The 18,308-nt window shown below is 40.7% G+C and overlaps 1 protein-coding gene across 1 annotated transcript; it reads right to left on the bottom strand.

Annotated features, from left to right (window-relative positions):
- Positions 1-371: 371 nt before the first annotated feature.
- Positions 372-10,870, bottom strand: LOC147175214 (transcription factor 12-like). The gene is made up of 12 exons (XM_086074531.1): positions 10,673-10,870; positions 8,426-8,525; positions 7,338-7,477; positions 7,135-7,258; positions 6,248-6,318; positions 5,789-5,885; positions 5,583-5,656; positions 4,759-4,935; positions 4,036-4,153; positions 3,812-3,959; positions 2,559-2,788; positions 372-2,478 (listed from the first exon to the last, which is right to left on the bottom strand). The coding sequence occupies exons 1-12, from the start codon at positions 10,739-10,741 to the stop codon at positions 2,342-2,344; spliced, it is 1,485 nt and encodes a 494-aa protein (XP_085930657.1). The 5' UTR covers positions 10,742-10,870; the 3' UTR covers positions 372-2,341.
- Positions 10,871-18,308: the final 7,438 nt, after the last annotated feature.

Raw genomic sequence — 18,308 nt, forward strand, 5'->3', positions numbered from 1 at the left:
TTTTAATAAGTGAATTTACAAAATACAATGAATTCCTTTGAAATATTAAGTCTAGAAGTCTACAATTGTTTCATTTGTGCGTGTGTGTGTGTGCTGCTGCTAACTGACCACCTTCTGGGGTCCCCAAATCTCAGTTTGTGGACCCCTGTTGGGAAAAAAATTATTAATAAGCAATTTCGTGTGTTTTCTATATCAAATTACAATATTTAGAGACAGTTGCATGCATCACTGTCTAAAATGTCAAGTGTACTATCGTTCATTATTTACAATTTTGTTGTCAATCTACTTTCAATGACACCGCTCCTTTAAAGATTTGTCTTCATTGATTAAAAATGTGCGATAACCCGTGATAGCACACAAATCCCAGAAAGTAGAGAGCAAGAAAAACATGTATTGCTATATGCAGACACAAGCCATTAGGCTACTTTAAACTGTACACGTACTGTACATTTGATGATAGCAGAACGTTTTATGATTATTCGAGATTTGTTCAGAGAAGCAATATACACATCATTCTGCATTGCTCAAAATATGAATTATGTCTAAAACTGCACAGAATGTAAAATCAAGAGTGACAAAAGCATTTACAGACATTTATATAAAAGATGACTTAGGAAAAAAAAAATGTCCTAAACATGCAAAAGAAATGACACACATTTGGCTAGAATTGAAAAGGAATGATGTCAGTGACAAATGTTTTGTTTTTGCCCACCAGTGTTGTTCAGTGCTAAGCATAGAAATAAAACAACAGCTTCATTAGAGAAGATGCTAATTAAAAACATTCTTGGAGATCTTGTTCATTCACAGAATGGGCCAACTCCTGAAACACGCACACGCACAGCAAACACACAGCACCTTGCACGCTCACGATGCTACAGAACAAATACATCTCCCGTCTGAGCACATACACGGAAATGTCACGTCTGCCATTGGGAGAAATACACTCTCAAAACTGTCTGCCAAAATGCAGATGACACTTCGCCGCAACTGAGTTTCACCCGTCCAGGAAAGATAAATAAATATACCGGCAACAACAACAACAAAAAGTACAAAACATCTACAAGTTACAATGCATTTGTCTGTTAGAAGTATACTTTTAGGCACAAAGTTCGAAGTGTGTTGGAGAAGCAAAAGGGGGATGATTGTTCAACTGCATCAACACTTTACAAGAGCCTCTGATGCTCTTCGTTTAGCTGAGAGATCCAGAGGGAAATATTTATTGGCTAGTTTGATCAAAAATATGCTCTCACATACAGTACACTGCTCACAACAATTTTGGAATAGTCGGCTTCTTGGGTGAAATTTCAGGAGTCACCTGAAAATGCACTTTGACCTTTACTGGTGAACGTACTGCATTTAAATGTGAACTGTTCAATGTTTCAGTGGGTTTTTGCACAACTTGCTCTCCAACAAGAAGCTGAATGACGACATTATGTGCGGTCGGGTGGAAACATGCCACAAAAAAAAATAACTGGGTGAAATGATTTTCTCTTGTATGGCATTTGTATAGTGAAATGGCGCCCCCCTTGTGGCGTCACTTTCTACAGAAGAGATGATAAATTAACTCATTCACTGCCATTGACGACTATAGACGTCAAAAATTCATGCGAACTATTTCTATTAGTTTAACATTTCTTTTTCATTTCTTTTTTTATGAAAACCTAGAATTTTTTTGGTATTGTACATTTATAACAGATATAAAATTTGTGATTGATCGTGAGTCAACTATTGAAGTCATGCAATTAATTACGATTACAAATTTTAATCGTCTGAGGCCCCTTATTTTTAATTTAAAAAATTTAATTAGGGGCCTCAGGCAATTCATTTTTTAAAATTGTAATTAATCACATGACTTCACTAGTTAACTCGCGATTAATCACACATTTTATATCTGTTCTAAATGTAAAAAAAAAAACAACAACTAGGTTTTCATACTCTTAATAAAAGTGAAAAAAAGTTAAACTAATAGAAATAGTTCAAATGAATTTTTGACGTTTATAGCCGTCAATGGCAGTGAATGAGTTAATAAAAACTGCTGGATTTTGCTGCTTAACTCATGTTCCACTAACGCAATATTAACCAGAATACCGTATTTAGACTAGACACATTATTGTCAAGAATTTTTTGGGGGGGGGGGGGGGTCAACTTGACTTCCCCTTGAACTTCAACCCAAAAGCCCAATTATCCCAAACTTTATGTGATGAATGTACTCGATATATCTTCCCACACACAATTTAGAGCTCCTTTAACATTGTGTCAACAATCAATTGTTAATAAAAAATATATCCTCATAAAGATCGTTTTGGAAGCATAAAGTCCACGTTGGAAATTTGTCGGAGCCTCAGAGATGGCCCATTGCAGGGTCGCTCAGACCTGGATGAAATGCCACATGCATGGACTGCGGATCTGTCATGGCGGCTGACACCTTTTCTTCCTCTCTCCTCCTCAGACACGCCGCTTTCGGGTTGAGGTTCCTCTCTGAGAGACGAGCAGTGGTTCGGTTGAGGATAAAGACGGCTCCCGGCCAGCGCTTGCGATCGTCTGCGTACGGCGCTCACCTCTGACTTGTTGTTCCAGGCTGAGGATGACGGACACGGCCTGGTGCAGCACCAGCAACTTGGTCTGCGGCTTCTCGCTCTTCAGGTGCAGCTGACACATGTGACCCAGCTCCTTGAAGGCCTCGTTGATGTCGCGCACGCGCAGACGCTCCCGGGCGTTGTTGGCCATCCTCCTCTCGCGCTCACGCTCCGCCTTCTGCTCCGGGCTCAGATCTTCATCCTCGTGGATACTTTAGCGTTGGATGAGATGAGAGAGTCAGGGGGAGGAGGTGGGATTTAATGTGGATTTTACTGCCCTCTACTGGCCACTGAGGAGAACAGACCTACGCTGGCCTTTTTTTTTTTTTTTGTCCAATCAGATTTCAGCTTGTATGTGCTGCCATGTCAATTTAATTTTAAGAACGAGTAACTCAAAATATATCATTAATGGAACTCTCCGGATTTCAGATTTACCATACAATAATATCAGCATTTTCCATCCTCTGATTGGTCAAAGTTTAACTAGCAAATCTTCAAATCTTTGACCACTAACTCATTCACTGTCATTGATGGCTATAGACGTCAAAAATTCATTATTAGTTTAACTTTGTTTTTTATTTCATTTCATTTTTTATGAAAACCTAGAAGAAAAAACACATTGTACATTTAATAACAGATGTACAATTTGTCAACTATTGACTACTTAGACTTTACTGCCTTTCTGTCATATTTCTGACATTTTTGGCAATTTTATGGAAACATTATGTTAGTTTTCTGCACTCTTCTTCCTTTTTGGGGTATTTTATAGCTATTTTTGTTTTACATTTATTCCTACCATTTTTGCTATCTATTTTATGACATTTTTGGCAATTTTGTGTACATTTTAATTTTATTTCGTGATTTCTTCTTTTTTTTGGGGCCATTTTATAGTTACTTATTTTGAACATTCTCTTTTCTGCCTTCTTTATTCAATTCTCTGGCAATTTTATGAACATTCTATTGTAAATTTCTGCTCTTCCTCTTCCTTTTGGACATTTTTATGTCATTTCTTTCGTCTCTCTTTTAAAAATGTAATTATTCAAATCGACCTAAATCATTAATTCCTTTGAAAATCTAAAAAATTATATTCATTTATCCAAAATTTTTTTTAGAGATTCACAAGGAAGCACATGTGGCTCCAGGGCCGCAGGTTGCTGTCTTTTTATTATTATTATTAGGTTTACGATATAAATGAAGGGGTAACAAAGAAGCGAAGTGAACGCGTTAGGGTCTACCTGTCCCTCGTGCTGCTGTCTCCTAGCGTCTTGAGTTCGCTCTCCTCATCTGACCTTTGACCGTCGGAGCTGTGACTGGTGTGCATCATGTCTTCCCTCTCGCCGCTTTCCATCTTCAGATCCACATTTGCTGGAATTCCCAAATTCCCTGCAAGGAAAGAGGGAACGTTACGCATTGTGACATCATCATCATCATCGCTCGAACAAATCAGCAATCCGGTCACCTCTGCATCCCCCCGACATGGGCTCCCGCGTGGTCCCCTGTCGAGTGGGGTACGGGTGTCCATTTTGTGTGCGGCCCTGGAAGGCTGAGTGGTTGTTATTCATGGCGACGGCCTCAACCTTTACGACACACAAAGAACTCGATGAGATAAGGCCGATATTTGCAATAGGTGTTCATTTTAGCACAGCGCGAGAGAATCCTTTCGATAATGACGGTAAACGATGCTATAGTACAGCGCTTGAAACTCATCCGGACTGGACACAAAATCCACATCTGCTTCTTTGTACCCAACGCCCTCCTGAGTGGATCACTTTCCGTACAGACCCGATCTTAATCCCCCCCCCCCTTGAAACTGCTATACACTTTCTATTGCAGCAGTAATTCTCTTCAGGAATGATTCACTACTAATCGACACATCCAAAGTATGAAATGTAATACTGCTCTCCCCGAGGGGATTAGTATATACTTTCCCTCCAGCGAGGCCCAAATCCTCCCACTCGGCTAAAATGGAAAAACATGCCGTATCTGAGACAAAACCCAAGCCCCTCCCCACATTCAATACACTTCCTATACAAAGGTGACGTGTCCCTACTCGGACCCATTGTGTTCTGCTTCCTATTTTTGCCGATAACAACACAGTGGGAATGTCCAGAAGCTGAACGGCACACACAAACACAAGATGGCGTTTGCGAAGACGCGGCTCAAATGCTTTCACAAGTCTAACCATAGTCGAGGTGTTGCAGGTGAGCGGCAGCGTGCTGGCGGCGTTTGGTCGGCTGTGGAGGTTCTGGTTCAGCAGGCTGTGGATGTCAGCGGGCAGGCTGGGCATGGGACCGACAGCGTGGTTCCTTAAAACGTGGATCACGTCGTCCAATCTGTCCAGTCTGTCTTCGACCTGAGACTTAAAGGGGAAACACAATTTGTTTAATTGCGAGGAATAAGCGGTTAAGAAAATGGATGGATGTGTCTGAGCTCAAAAACAAGGCAATGTGTTACAATATAAAAAAGAAAAGCACCGGCCTACTCTATTTATCTAGCTAGCTAGCTTGCTTTAGCTAGCTAGCTAGGTTTAGCTTAGCCTAATTTAGCTTAGCTTAGCATGGTATAAAAACTTGAACATAATGAATAACTGTAACCGTGCTTAGCTTTTTGTAAGAATGACAAAATTCTTATTATGTATCGATATTTTAGAGACTATTATAAATGATAGCGCTGGGAACTGAATTATCCGGCAGATGCTGACATGCCAGCTGTACATTTGATGACATTTTGGGCCCTATTTTCGTGCCCAGTTTAAGTCTAGTGCATAGCGCGGTCTAACTGTGTGCATAGGTGAAGTTTTCTTTCTTTTGGTACTTTCATAGATGTGCGCAGTTAGAAACTGGGATATGTGGCAGTGAAAACAGCCGGCTTGCTTAATTTATTAAAAAAAATAATGGGACCTCCATTAATATTAATTTCTAGCAACATCGAGTTCATACAAATGAATGTGAAGTTTATTGGAAAGTCTTTCAAAGGCATTTTATGGTGATATAAACGGGCGCTTACCATGGATATAAGTGAGGACTCATAATGTGGCGACACAGGTGTCTGTGCCGTGCTGCGGGGCCACATATTGGTTCCTGGAATACATGCAAAGAAAAAACAGATTAAAAACACAGAACAGTAAAATGCAAAAAAAAAAAAAAAAAATTTTTTTTTTTTAAATCACTCTCCCACTGGGAGTAGCAGATTTTAGCCGCTCCGCAGTTTACCTGCGGGTTCGCTGGCGTTTGGCAGAGGCGACGGGGACCTCGCAGGCGTGGACGAGCTGGAAGGGAAGCTGCTGCTGGTGTGATCGGGGGAATAAATCTGGCAGCAGGCGAGGAGGGAGAGAAAAAGAAGAGGAGGACCATGAGTGGGACGGGGGGGGGCATGGATCATTTTAAAGGCACTTGTCATTTCTGCGCCGGCTGCCGTTAGAGCAGCCTCATAACCCAAACTAACTCATCAATTGTGCTCATATTACTAGTCAGCAGCTAATAAAAAATGTGAGAGTAGTGGCCCTTTCCCGATACACACTCGCCCGCTCCTGCCAAGAAAGACCTACTATTTCCTGTTTGCATTGCAGCAATGGGGCCCTCGCTTTGGTTTTATAGTCTTGTTTTGAATGTCTGATTGTAACAGGGAACAAATGAATTGATGCAATGGGACAGCGCTGCCCGCATACTTACAGAAGCCAGAGCTTTGCCCAATGTATCGCCGGTCTGTGACCCTCCTGGCACATTCGGGTGGTTTCCTGGGACTGACAAACATCACAATGTGTTAAAATGATGTACAGGTAAGTGGTTAAAAATTGCCGCTTGCGCAATCCCAGTTGCGTCATCTAACCCCCCGTGTCACAAATGTTGGTGCGTCCTGATTTTCGTATCAGAGCAAGGCTCACGCGTGTTTTGACAATTTGGCAGCCCCGGTCTGTGTCAAGCTGGGTGGGCCGGCGCAGCGGAAGGAATGTCTTGGGGATGCGCCTGGCGGAGTGCCAATTTGGTGGAAGAAATTTGATCGAAACCTTATGCCTTCTCAGAACACTTTACGAACCGGCGCACGGTCGACAGTTGGCCTAACACGCCGTATTTCATTCTTATTGCTGCTTTGATAGAAGTCGGCTGTGACCACTCCCACTGCAGTGCAGCCCTCCCACTCACAGATCCGCCAGTCTGCGAAATTAACAAAACGGTGTAACCGGCCGAGTGCCGAGCAGGATTTACACCGGCCACGAAAATAGTTCAGGGGGTCGTAGTTCTAGTACTTATATGAAAATGTTGTACTTTTGAACTAAATATTTTCTTGAAGTCGTCTGCATCAAAGAGCTCTTCAAAAGTAAGTTTCAGTAAAAGTTTTTTTTTTCCAAATTAGCCTCCTATTTGCTTAATTTATATGAACTTAAATACCCTGAGATAAAAAATTTTTGCTTTAACCTGGAACCAGAAATGTGTCAAATCTGCTTTTGCCTTAAACTCTTCAATTTTCCCCTTGCATTTTTGTGCAACCTTGAAGGAGGACCTCGAGATCTACGAGTTGTCATGACTACCCGTCCACTGCTGTCCGTCCACTGCCTCACCTGTGGAATTGTCTGTTGTGTTGATCGACGGGGCGTGTGATGATGCATTGTTGCGGTGAAAAGTGGACATGGGAGGGAGAGCCCTGTTCATGTCTGCTGCCATCACAGATTGCGGAGAATAGTCCTAAACATGAAGGGAAAACACACCGTTGAAGCGTTGGGTTCCACGAGACGACACGGCGCGATCTGGATGTGAACCTCACCAGGTGGCCGTGGGGCTGCAGACCGCTGTAGTTCCCCGTCTGCGTTTGGTGGCTGCCGGTTGCTCCCAGCGCACCTTCATAGCCGTGCTGGTTCAGCCCGTTTACGGCACTCCAGATGTCGGGCAAATTGCTCGCGCCCTCTAAAATGGATGACAATATGTTGCATGTAGCACTGGAGCGGCATCTCGAGCAGACATGACTCGAGAGAGCAGCCTGCGCGGGTGTCACATTAATTAAGTGTTATTTACCACTTTCGCAGAGTCTTTTGTTTTCAAAACATAATTAACTTTATATTCAAGAGCATAGGCCGAATGACACCCATGAAAGTGTTGGGCTGATTAAGCGGATTGGGTGGGCGGGTGGGGGTGGGGGGGCTTGATTGCATTCACGTAAAAAAAAAAAAGCAGTTTGAATACAGAAAATGTATCTTTTCTTTTAATGAAAATAGCTAACTAGTTGGCGAGTCAGTTAGTTAGTATGCATTGTTTATGGCAAAATGTCCAGTTTTCAATATAGCCTATGTTAAGGCTGGGCAATTTATCAAAATGTAATGCTGATTTTGAATGTATTGCTTTACTACTTAGCATTAGCAATTAGCTATGCTATGCTGCTTTTCATATTTTCTATTTGTTGTTCAAAATGTTTATTATTTATAATGGGTGTTTTAAAATGACTTTCATAATCACCAGCAGTTTGGAAGATACGATTAATGAACTCTTTTTTTTTTTTTTCCCAAAAAGACATAGCTTAACCTTTCAGTCGGCTAGCTTAATGCTAATGTTAAACGGAAAGTATAGCATAGCTTAACCTTTCAGTATGCTAGAGCTTAAGGCTAATGCTAAATGACAAGTGTAACGCAGTTAATTTGAAATCCCTCTTACATGTAAGCCTAAAGGCTATAACATAATAGATAGATATGAAAGTTTTTACTGACATAAGAAGAATAAACAACCTTCATTTTTATCTACCTAGAAGCAAGCATTTTGGTGATCTTAATTTCTTTGGGTTATATTTGTACCAAAAAAAAAGTATTTGAGTGTTTTTATCACTGCTTGGAATAGATATACAGTCGTCATCATTTTGCTTACCAAAAAAAGTGCTGGCAAACACATTGCTGGAGGCCTTGCTGGACGGATGTAAAGATGAGTTGTGGCTGAAGTCGTCACTACCTGGGGACTGCCCATAAATCTAAAAAATAAAAAAAAATAAAAAAAAGACCTGGTCACATGGCTGCATGAATACTCTGACCTGAAGCAACAGTATATTCAAAACAAAAGCAGAGAGCTGATGCACACTTAGAGCAGTTGCGATAATCCATAAGCTGCAGATCCGTGCGCCTCCTCATCCGGATTTAGGAACCATTCAGCATGAGAAATCCCTGCCCTAATCGTGATCAGTTCTACTTGCTTCAGAGGGCTGAGATACAATTCCCTTCTTAATGAAACTGAGTTACAGGAGAAAACCAAGTAAGAACTGGTTTGACCTTGTTGAACCTTTTTTTCATCCAAGGAGAAATTAATTGCAAAAAAACGGAATCCATCCAAGCTTCCACTTGTATTGCGTTTTTTCCTATGCTTCAGGACGACACACACACACAACCCATGCTTCCTTACTCACACACAAATACACACACCGAGAGGTCTGGGCTGCACCTGCACCTCCCTCCAGTGCTTTGATGTGGCCCAGGAAATGAAAATAAAACTCCCTGCGCAGCATCAATGGGGTGTCAGTTACCCGGACGACAAGTCCTGTAAAGAAGGCTATTAAAGACTCTCTTGAGCACGCTTGCGCGACAACACACACACACGCGCGCGCATATGCACACACAGAGCCGTGACCCCGGTTGGCACGAGTCCCATGGCGATTGCGGGCCAGGCCAAACAGAGGAGCCCCTGCCGACACTGGGCCCGTCTGAGCCGCCACGGGCAGCATATGGCGAAGGATAAAGCCAATTGTCCTCCTTACCATCAGCATAGCAGGCGACCCGTTAATAATGGTCACACCCCCGCCCCAGCACGCCTCCCCTGGCCCCCGCTGGAGAGGAGGGCCGTCACCATGGCATCCTCTTTTAGCGTAGCATTGATTTAGAAGCCATCAATCATGGCATCACAAACGATAAGGGACTCTTTTTTTTTTTTTTTTTCCTGCAGCAATTAAAGGTCTTAAGTAGGAAAGGATTGGTATGAAAGTATGTTTCATTGTTGTCAATATACATTTTGTAAAAGTGTTTTTAACGTTAGCTTGTTAGCCTAATAGCAAACAATCAACCAACTAATGTGCTTGTTAAAAAATTAGTTTTTTCTTTGTGTAGATTCTCAGTCATTCCAGTCATAATGCACAAAGGTTCAATCGAGACAACTCCATTCTTCACGCTGGTGAATTAGTTATGTTTTCAGTTGAAAAAATGACTAGCAATTAATTTATGCTAATAGGCTAACTATATTTGCTAACTTAAATGAATGCCACACACCTCGCCATGTCAAAAATAATAACGCTAAAGAAAATGTATTTAAACCTAATAGTAGTGATATTTGGTATATCATAATTATATTAATGACATACCACTACACAATAAGTTTTTTATTTTTTTACATTTCTTAAGTTAGAGAAAGTTAAAAACTGTTACATTCCAGGTTACACTTTTAATTTCCAACTATTTCAAACTAGGTAGACAAAATGGACACGAGTAAACAACCAAGTGCTGCGCTGCCAGATTTTTGTTCTGGTATCACATTATCATTTTAGACGAGAGCAATATCAACTTGCACTTGAGGTTCTGCTTCTGCGCTCCTCCAAGCGGCCACATGCAACCAATTTTCTGCCTCTGTGATCCATGATGTCTGGATATGGTTAGCCTCAGCGAGATCAAAGCTGCCTTTGATAATGGCTGAAGCGATGGAGGGGACGGCCTAAAATCAAATAGAAATAGCGAGCAATCTGCTTCATGTCAAGATGCTTGCTTGCTTGCTTGATGCCGGGCTTGCTGCCTGAGCTAACAAACAGGAAGCAGGAGCGCTTGCCAGTGCATTCAAACCCAAGTTTGTCAATATGCAAACACCACAAGTGTGCTTGTGATATGGGACTGGCAAACATGCTGTGTGTTCAGTTTTATTTATATATATATATATATATATATATATATATATATATAAATTTAGTTAGAATGCATGACTTGTAATGCCATCACACCAGTTGCAGACCACATTTGTTCAACCACTGTAACTAACAAACAAAAGCTCTTGAACAAGGCAGTAAATCAACACTAAAAAAACAACAACATCCCCATCACACGTACACACATGAACTGGCTTGATGCAAATAAGAAATGTACTCACGGGCTTCATGTTGTAGCAATACATCAACGAGTTGCCGGCTGCGCCTGAGACTGGATGAGCACAGTACATAACTCTGCTGGGTTTTCACAGTTACAGTCCACACAGTGTCAGTTCCGTCAGTCGGTCCGTCTCTCGGTGCCGCTACTCATGTGTATACAGTCCTCTTGCACTTCCCTCCCCTAATCTACCCCTGCTGGTAGTGCGGCTACTCACAGGCGTATGCAAATAAGGGCTGGACCATTGCAGGGAGTAAAGAAGGGGGTGGCCAAGAGAGGATATTATTATTACTTCAGTTGATGCATGGTTGGGACTATGATCAGCATTCCCCTTGTTTTTCTCCTCCTCTCGACTTCCATAGCAACATGGACATCTTAATTTAGCTTAGGTGTAAAAAAAAAAAAATCCATCCGTCCATTTTCTTAACGGCTTATACCTACACAAGGGTCGCGGGGGTGCTGGAGCCCATCCCCGGCTGCCTTCGGGCAGTAGGCGGGGTGTACCCTGAACTAGTTGTGTAAATAATATATACACTATAATAATAATACATATAAATAAGAGATGATGTAATACTGAGGGAACTCTCCACATAAACATGATCAACACGTTGACTCCATTATCAATATCGGAATTGTGTTACATCGACAGCAATGATCTGTCACGGGTGTCAAACTCAAGGCTTGGGGGCCAGATGTGGCCCGCGACATCATTTTAAGTGGCCTGCGAAAGCAATGCCATGTGTTAATTGAGTTTCTTGGAAATTGTAGAGATATTGCAACATATATATATTTTTTTTATTACCAATCCACCGCTTTAAAATAAATTGAAAAACAATTTACTGGCTTCTCAATTAAAACTAGTTATTTCAGCAATCTGCTGTGTATATGTGACATGTGATACCATAAGGCGATTATACATTTATATGGGTTTCACAGTCATAACGGCCCTCAGCGGGCAACCATAACTCTGAGTTTGACACCCCTTATTTTAAACAGACAAAGAAACAACACACGCAAAAGCAGAAAAGCTCAAACTGACATTTTTATGGAAGGACGTTAAATAATTTTCCTTATGCTACAAAAACACAGCAGTCTTTGATAAGATGATTATTACATAACAATGTTATGGAAAAATATGTTGCATTAAATTAGCGCAGTTGGAAAAATATCACATGATCGCATGATGTGTTACTCTGCAATTCCCAGCCCCTACAAATCGTGCAGAAACAACCTTGAGAAAGCTGCCCTGAGAGCAGCGATGACAACACACAAAGATTAGCCCCTTTTAGACAGGTAAACGGGGGATAACACAGCCTTGTCTGACCCACATTTACAAATAGAATCCGGTTTGTAAGCACGTGTGTGGCGGTTGGGTAAAAGGTGCCGAACGCTGTCTGGGTGAGCGGCAAATGGGAGGCACATTGACACGCAGACTTCCGCAAGGAGGTTAAACCTCAAGTCTGATGACTTGCTCTTACGTACACTGACACGTCCCGTTTGTAAATTCTTGTCATGGGATGCTAATGAATACATTTTTTTTTGCATTAGAATCAAATTAAATGTATTATCAATCAATCAAACAGTAGGTAACATGAAATTTAAGAGATCACTGCATTTTAACTCATTCACTGCCATAGACGGCTATAGACGTCAAAAATGCATTTGAACTATTTTTTCCCCCACTTTTGTTAACAGTATGAGTATGAAAACCTAGAAAAAATGTTACTGTACATTTAGAACATATATAAAATTTGTGATTATTCGTAAGTCATGCGATTAATTACAATAAAAAAAAAATTATCGCCTGATGCCCCTAATAAAAAAAAGAAGAAAAAATTATTAAAGATTAGGGATGTCAGACTATTAAATGTTTTAATTGTAATTAATCGCATGACTTCAATAGTTAACTCATGATTAATCACAAATCTGTTCTAAATGTACAATAAAAAAAATTCTAGGTTTTCATACTCTTGTTAACAAAAGTGGGGGGAGGAAAGTGAAACTAATAGAAATACTTCAAATGAATTTTTGACGTCTATAGCCGTCAATGGCAGCGAATGAGTTAAACAGCCATACTCAAGAGCGTAATTGAAAATCTTGGGCAAATGTAAACTTCTGTATAGTCGCATCATGTTGCTGGCGTCGGGCCAAAACCTTGTACCTCCAAAATAGAATTTTTTTAAGCATGTTTGTTTAACCATTAAGATTGCATCATCCAAGACACTAAGCCATTATCAATGCTTCCAATTTGTCAAATAATGGTAAAAAAAAAAAAAAGAAAAGTTACCAGCGATGTGTTCTTGTATTGTTTTATTTTTTGATTTACAGTCAAAACAAGGTGGCAGTTGTGATGGAACTACAAAAAGAATTCAAGGTTCTTGTCAATTGTATTTTGTTGGCTAATTATTATTTTGTCGCTTGCTGTCGCCTGAGAATGACATCACAGACACATAAGTAAGAATGCTGTGTTTATACTAATGAGTAAGGATAGAAAATATTGCAAAGAACATTTTTTGACTCGATTACCTCTTAAGACATGCAGAATCAAATTGGTGCATAGTTTGATTTTATTTCAGATTTGTTTCAGCGATAAACTTATTTTTATACAATTACTTCAGTAAAAAAAGAAAAAGAAACGTTACTTGTACAATTGTTGTGTTGTTGTTTGACAGTTTGAATTGGAAACAGAATCGTTCAGATTCAGTTGTATACAACCCGGAAAAAAACGTGTTCTACCCTAGTATAGTTTGTGAATGTACCAAAATACGATGTTTTGATGTTACGAACGGCACGTTTTTGCGCAACAATATGTTGCTATACGTAGCGTGCTTACAGTTTTTCATTTGTAGGAATCCTGCCTCACGGTTTAGAGGTTGTTTTTCCATTCCAATCGTTATCCAAATGGCCGATTTGGCTCATACGTTTTCAGAAAACACAAATTCAACAAACAAAAAGAGTCCGGCTGTCTATCAGATTTGTATTTTGTATTGATATTGTGACATTGTCAGTTCAAATGACTTGAGCATTTATGCTATTATGCGAACCAAGTATAACTGTAATTATGACAATTGCTGTATCAAAAAAAAAAAAAAGCATTCTCCCATCCATCCATTAAAATCATATATGAAGTATAACAATAAATCAATTATTTTATCAAACGTTTTTTTGCAATGAAAAATCTGGCTGTGTTTAATGTTTGATTTATTTTTTGTGTGTGCGTCAGCCATGACTGACCTTCAGGGTAAAATGAAAGCGCATTTTGTTTGCCAGCACTGTTGACTGGAATCAAACCGTGCCGCGTTGATCTCAATCTCGTCAGGAGGTGAGCTGCGTCGACCACAAATTCTAATCCCGACTCTTCACGCTAGTGTTAACTGGGTTAGCAGGTCAAGCTCTCCATCCTTATCGCTGGATTTCATTACGAAAGAGTACACTTGGATAATGCTTTGTTGTTAAAAATAGAACTTATAATAAGAGTTGTGTCCAAATTAAAAGTTCAGTTAAAGTCAAGTTTTTCTTCCTCATCAATGATCCGAGAATACCAGCAGCTACGGAATGACCTTTTCTACTGACAGAGATCAGTTTTCCCATCTTAGATAGACGCACACACACACAAACACACACGCACCCAAACCTTGTGGATAAACGATCCAAGAGCAAATATATACAGTCCCCTAACCCTGAACTTTGCATCAATCTTAGCTAATTGCAGTCTTGTCAGGAGTGCGATTATTCACACAGGTAATGCAAATGTTAATGAGCTGAAATTTGCATATCTTTATTTTCCCATGGCTGAAATGTCATTGGTTATGACGCTCTACATTGAAGAATGTCACTCCTGATGGCCCCCCCGATACGCCGCTGGCCATTAAGAGGCCGAAAAAAAATGAGCATCTGAGATGATGGGGGTGGGGGTGGGGGGGGGGGGGTAAAAAAGACGGCTAACATTCAGTTCAATCGGATTAAACATGTTTAAGAACAACACATAAAATTACATTCCCAAAACAACACCATCATTACGATCAGATTGTTGAATTTTGGCATGATATCGCAGCGTTTGGAGCACAAGTCGAAAGGTTTAAAAAATTAAAAATTTAAAAAAAGGAATTTTTGTTCCTTTTAAAAAAATAAAATATTGTGAACACTACGCACGAGTGTGCTTGCTTGGCACGCTGCTCTTCGTCATGCGCCTGATTTGACATGGCTTAAATAAGTATCTTCCTGCCAGTGATTGGCATCCGCACAAGAAGGGGGTGAGTGGGACTGGGGAGCAGATGGTGACATTCCACATGACCAGACTGATCAATCAGCATGCTGGGACGCAGGTGCAGCGCAGGCGGGCAGCACCGCGCCGTCTATTTCACCATCTACAGGGCACACGCACACACACACACACACACACACACGCGCGCGCGGGCACCAAACGTGGCACCCTGAGGGCCCGCATGCTCCAGCATCCCACCGCGCCAAGGTTGATGACATCACAATTTTCCCATCCGCCCTTCCGCGGAAAGCCAGGAATAATGATCAGGCGCGGACTGGCGTGCTCGCGTGAGTGACGTCAACTCAAGGGACCCCCCCATATTTCTACCTGTATTCATCTGATAAACCAACAAGGTGTGTCAGGAAAGTTCAAGGACTGATGTCACAAAATACTTACATATTTCAAACCCAAACCACGAGTTTTACCTGTCATTGGAAAAAAAAATCGGCCAGCACGTCCACAAAAAGTTCCTTCTGCAAATGCTTCATGCGATGTGCAAGAAGAGACAAGAGTTGTGGCAGCACGCTCACAATACCCTGTTCTAATGTCATCCAATACGCAACTTCACCCTTTACAATGGTAATGTTTCATTTTAATTAATTTCATTTAATTCATTCAATATAAACAAATCTAACACAAATGTTAAAATAAAGCATTTCTGCATATTCCATATTCCCCAGATACCATGCAAATACGCCCCCTAGGGGGTGTTAGTAGCATATGGATGAAGTACAGTCCAGTAAAAAATGGTAAGTGGAGTGCAAGGAAGGAAGGGTGGAGGGAGGAATGGATGAGAGAGGGTTAGAGGGAGGGGCGATGGATGGTTGGACAGAAAGAAGGAATGATGGATGGACGGATGGCTGGAAGGAAGGAAGGGAGGGAGGAAGGGAGGGAGGGAGGGATGAAGGAAGGAAGGAAAGGATAGAGGGAGGGGCGGAGGAAGGAAGGAAGGAAGGGAATGAGGAAGGGAAGGAGGGATGAAGGAAGGAAAGAAGGGAGGAAGGAAGGAAGGAAGGGAAGGAGGGATGAAGGAAGAGATGGAAGGAAGGAATGAAGGAAGGGATGGAGGGGCGGAGGGAGGAAGGAAGGAAGGAAGGGAGGGAATGAGGAAGGAAGGAAAAAAGGAAGGAAGGGACAGAGGGAGGGGCGGAGGGAGGAAGGAAGGAAGGAAGGAAGGAATTCAGAAAGGAAAGAATGAAAGAAGGACATGTTTAGGGAATGAGTAAACAGAAAAAAGGAATGATTGATGATGGCTGGAGGAAATGAAGTAAAGAAGGACGGAAGGAAGGTTGGAATAAAGAATGGTTGATGAATGGTTGGAAACAAGGAATTCAAGGAATGTCGGTTACAAGGATGCAGGGTTGCAAGGAAGGAAGGAAGGATGGATTGATGCTATTAATATGGTCACAGTTTAAAGGAGAGGCTTTAAAATTGATCATCATTAAATCTGATCCTCATTATGTTTGCTTTTCAAATGAACCTAAAGTACTTAAAATGTGAGTCTTTTTTTTCCCAGTATTGGTTACGCTCAGGAAGAATTCGATTTGATTCTTAGTCCAAGTGTATGAAACTGGAAAAAGGCCTGCCGTCAAATTTTTGATACCTGTTGGCGTGACTCTGTGCGGTGTCTTTGGGATAAGACGCGAAGGCGGTGATCTGATCTCGCAGTCTGGCCTGAGTGCTTTAAGAAGTGGGGGTTGTTCTGTAAGAGGATTTGAAGCCGCCACGGAAGCGCGCATGCGAGCCGCGCTCATCCACCTCTGCACCGCCGTGACCTCGCTGGCCCACATTGAGCGAGCGGCGCACCTATAACGGGAAGACGAGGCTTTAGGTCGCTGCCTGTCTATCGTGTGACCCGCTTGATGTCCAATGAGTTACGTGATCTCTCAAAACACGCGTTGTATTTTCTCAAAGAGTGGATGATGTCATACAAGGTGTGCCCCAACTGACTTTTTGATTACGACTTGAGCACACAAATAAAGCCTCATTTTTGTCATCTGGGGAATGCAAAATGTTTATTTCACATGCTGGCTGTGATTGCTATTACTCGTACTACTTTATTATGAATGATATCTTCCTAGATAGTGTAAATAGAGTTTTTAAAAAAAAAAACTGCTAAACATGTCAGCATTGAGCTGAAAAAAAACCACAACAACTTGATATCGTCTAACAAAAGGCGAGATAATCCATCCACCTCACAGGTGCTGATATGCTGATAAACATATAAATATATACAATATCTGGCTTCAATAACGCTACGTCAAATTAAAAGTTAAAAAAAAAAAAAAAAATCATGGGTCGCAGCACAGTGCAGGTAAAGCTCCACCAGGTTGTGTGACATAAATGATTATTATCATAAAAAAATGCACATTGTAAATGTTACATTTTGCCATGACAACATTAATAGTTAATTATATCAAGTAAAAAAAGGCTGCTTTTATTTTATATGTTTCAAAAAACTGTCTTTATGTTAATTAAGTCCAGAAAGACTGTGTTTTTTCTATAAAAAAAAACATTTATGTTAAGTGAAATCTAGAAAGGACTCATTATTTTTTTTAAATAAAAATTATGGTATGTCAAAATGGTTGGCTTTGTTTTATTTTTCTAATAAAAACAAACTATTCTTAAACGTCTCTGTTAAGAATGCATTAAGCGGAAAAGCCGGGTGTCACTTTTTATTTAAGAAGAGCTGTCGGCATCTGCTGAATGTAACTATTAAAGTAACGTGTAGTCTAACTTAGTTACTTGTCAAATCAAGTAATCAGTTAAGTAACTAAGTTACATTTTAAAAAGCAAGTCATCTGTAAAGTAACTAAGTTACATTTTAAAAAGCAAGTCAGCTGTAAAGTAACTAAGTTACATTTTAAAAAGCAAGTCATCTGTAAAGTAACTAAGTTACATTTTAAAAAGCAAGTCATCTGTAAAGTAACTAAGTTACTTTTTCAGTTAACTATGGCAACACTGGACGGGATAAGTAGGGCCAGTGATGGTTCTTCTTTTCTTTTTGTATTCTACTTCTTTTTTTTTTAATTCCATAGATTCTCAATAATATTTTTTGCATGTCTTACATCACATAGAATTGACACAGATGCAGCCATGGGAGTAATTTCGAAGTAAAGCGTGAACGCTTGTTTGTCTATTTGTGCCCAGGACTCGGCTTCAGCTCATCTGTGGCCCCAATAAGGCCAAGCCATTTAAAAAAGCGGACATTTTGCAATGGAATAACAAAAACACATCAACCAATGAAATGACAGAACTGTAGTTTCATTGGTTTGTTTCTTGCTTACTAATTTGGACGATCTTCTCCACATAAAATCGCCGCCGATGTCTATCTAAGCCGCCTGACGGCCGAACAGGCTGCACTCAAGAGATACGG

This window comes from Leptonotus elevatus, chromosome 4 (genome assembly GCF_054856555.1).
Source record: "Leptonotus elevatus isolate MCC_2025b chromosome 4, RoL_Lele_1.0, whole genome shotgun sequence".
Lineage (NCBI taxonomy): Eukaryota > Metazoa > Chordata > Actinopteri > Syngnathiformes > Syngnathidae > Leptonotus > Leptonotus elevatus.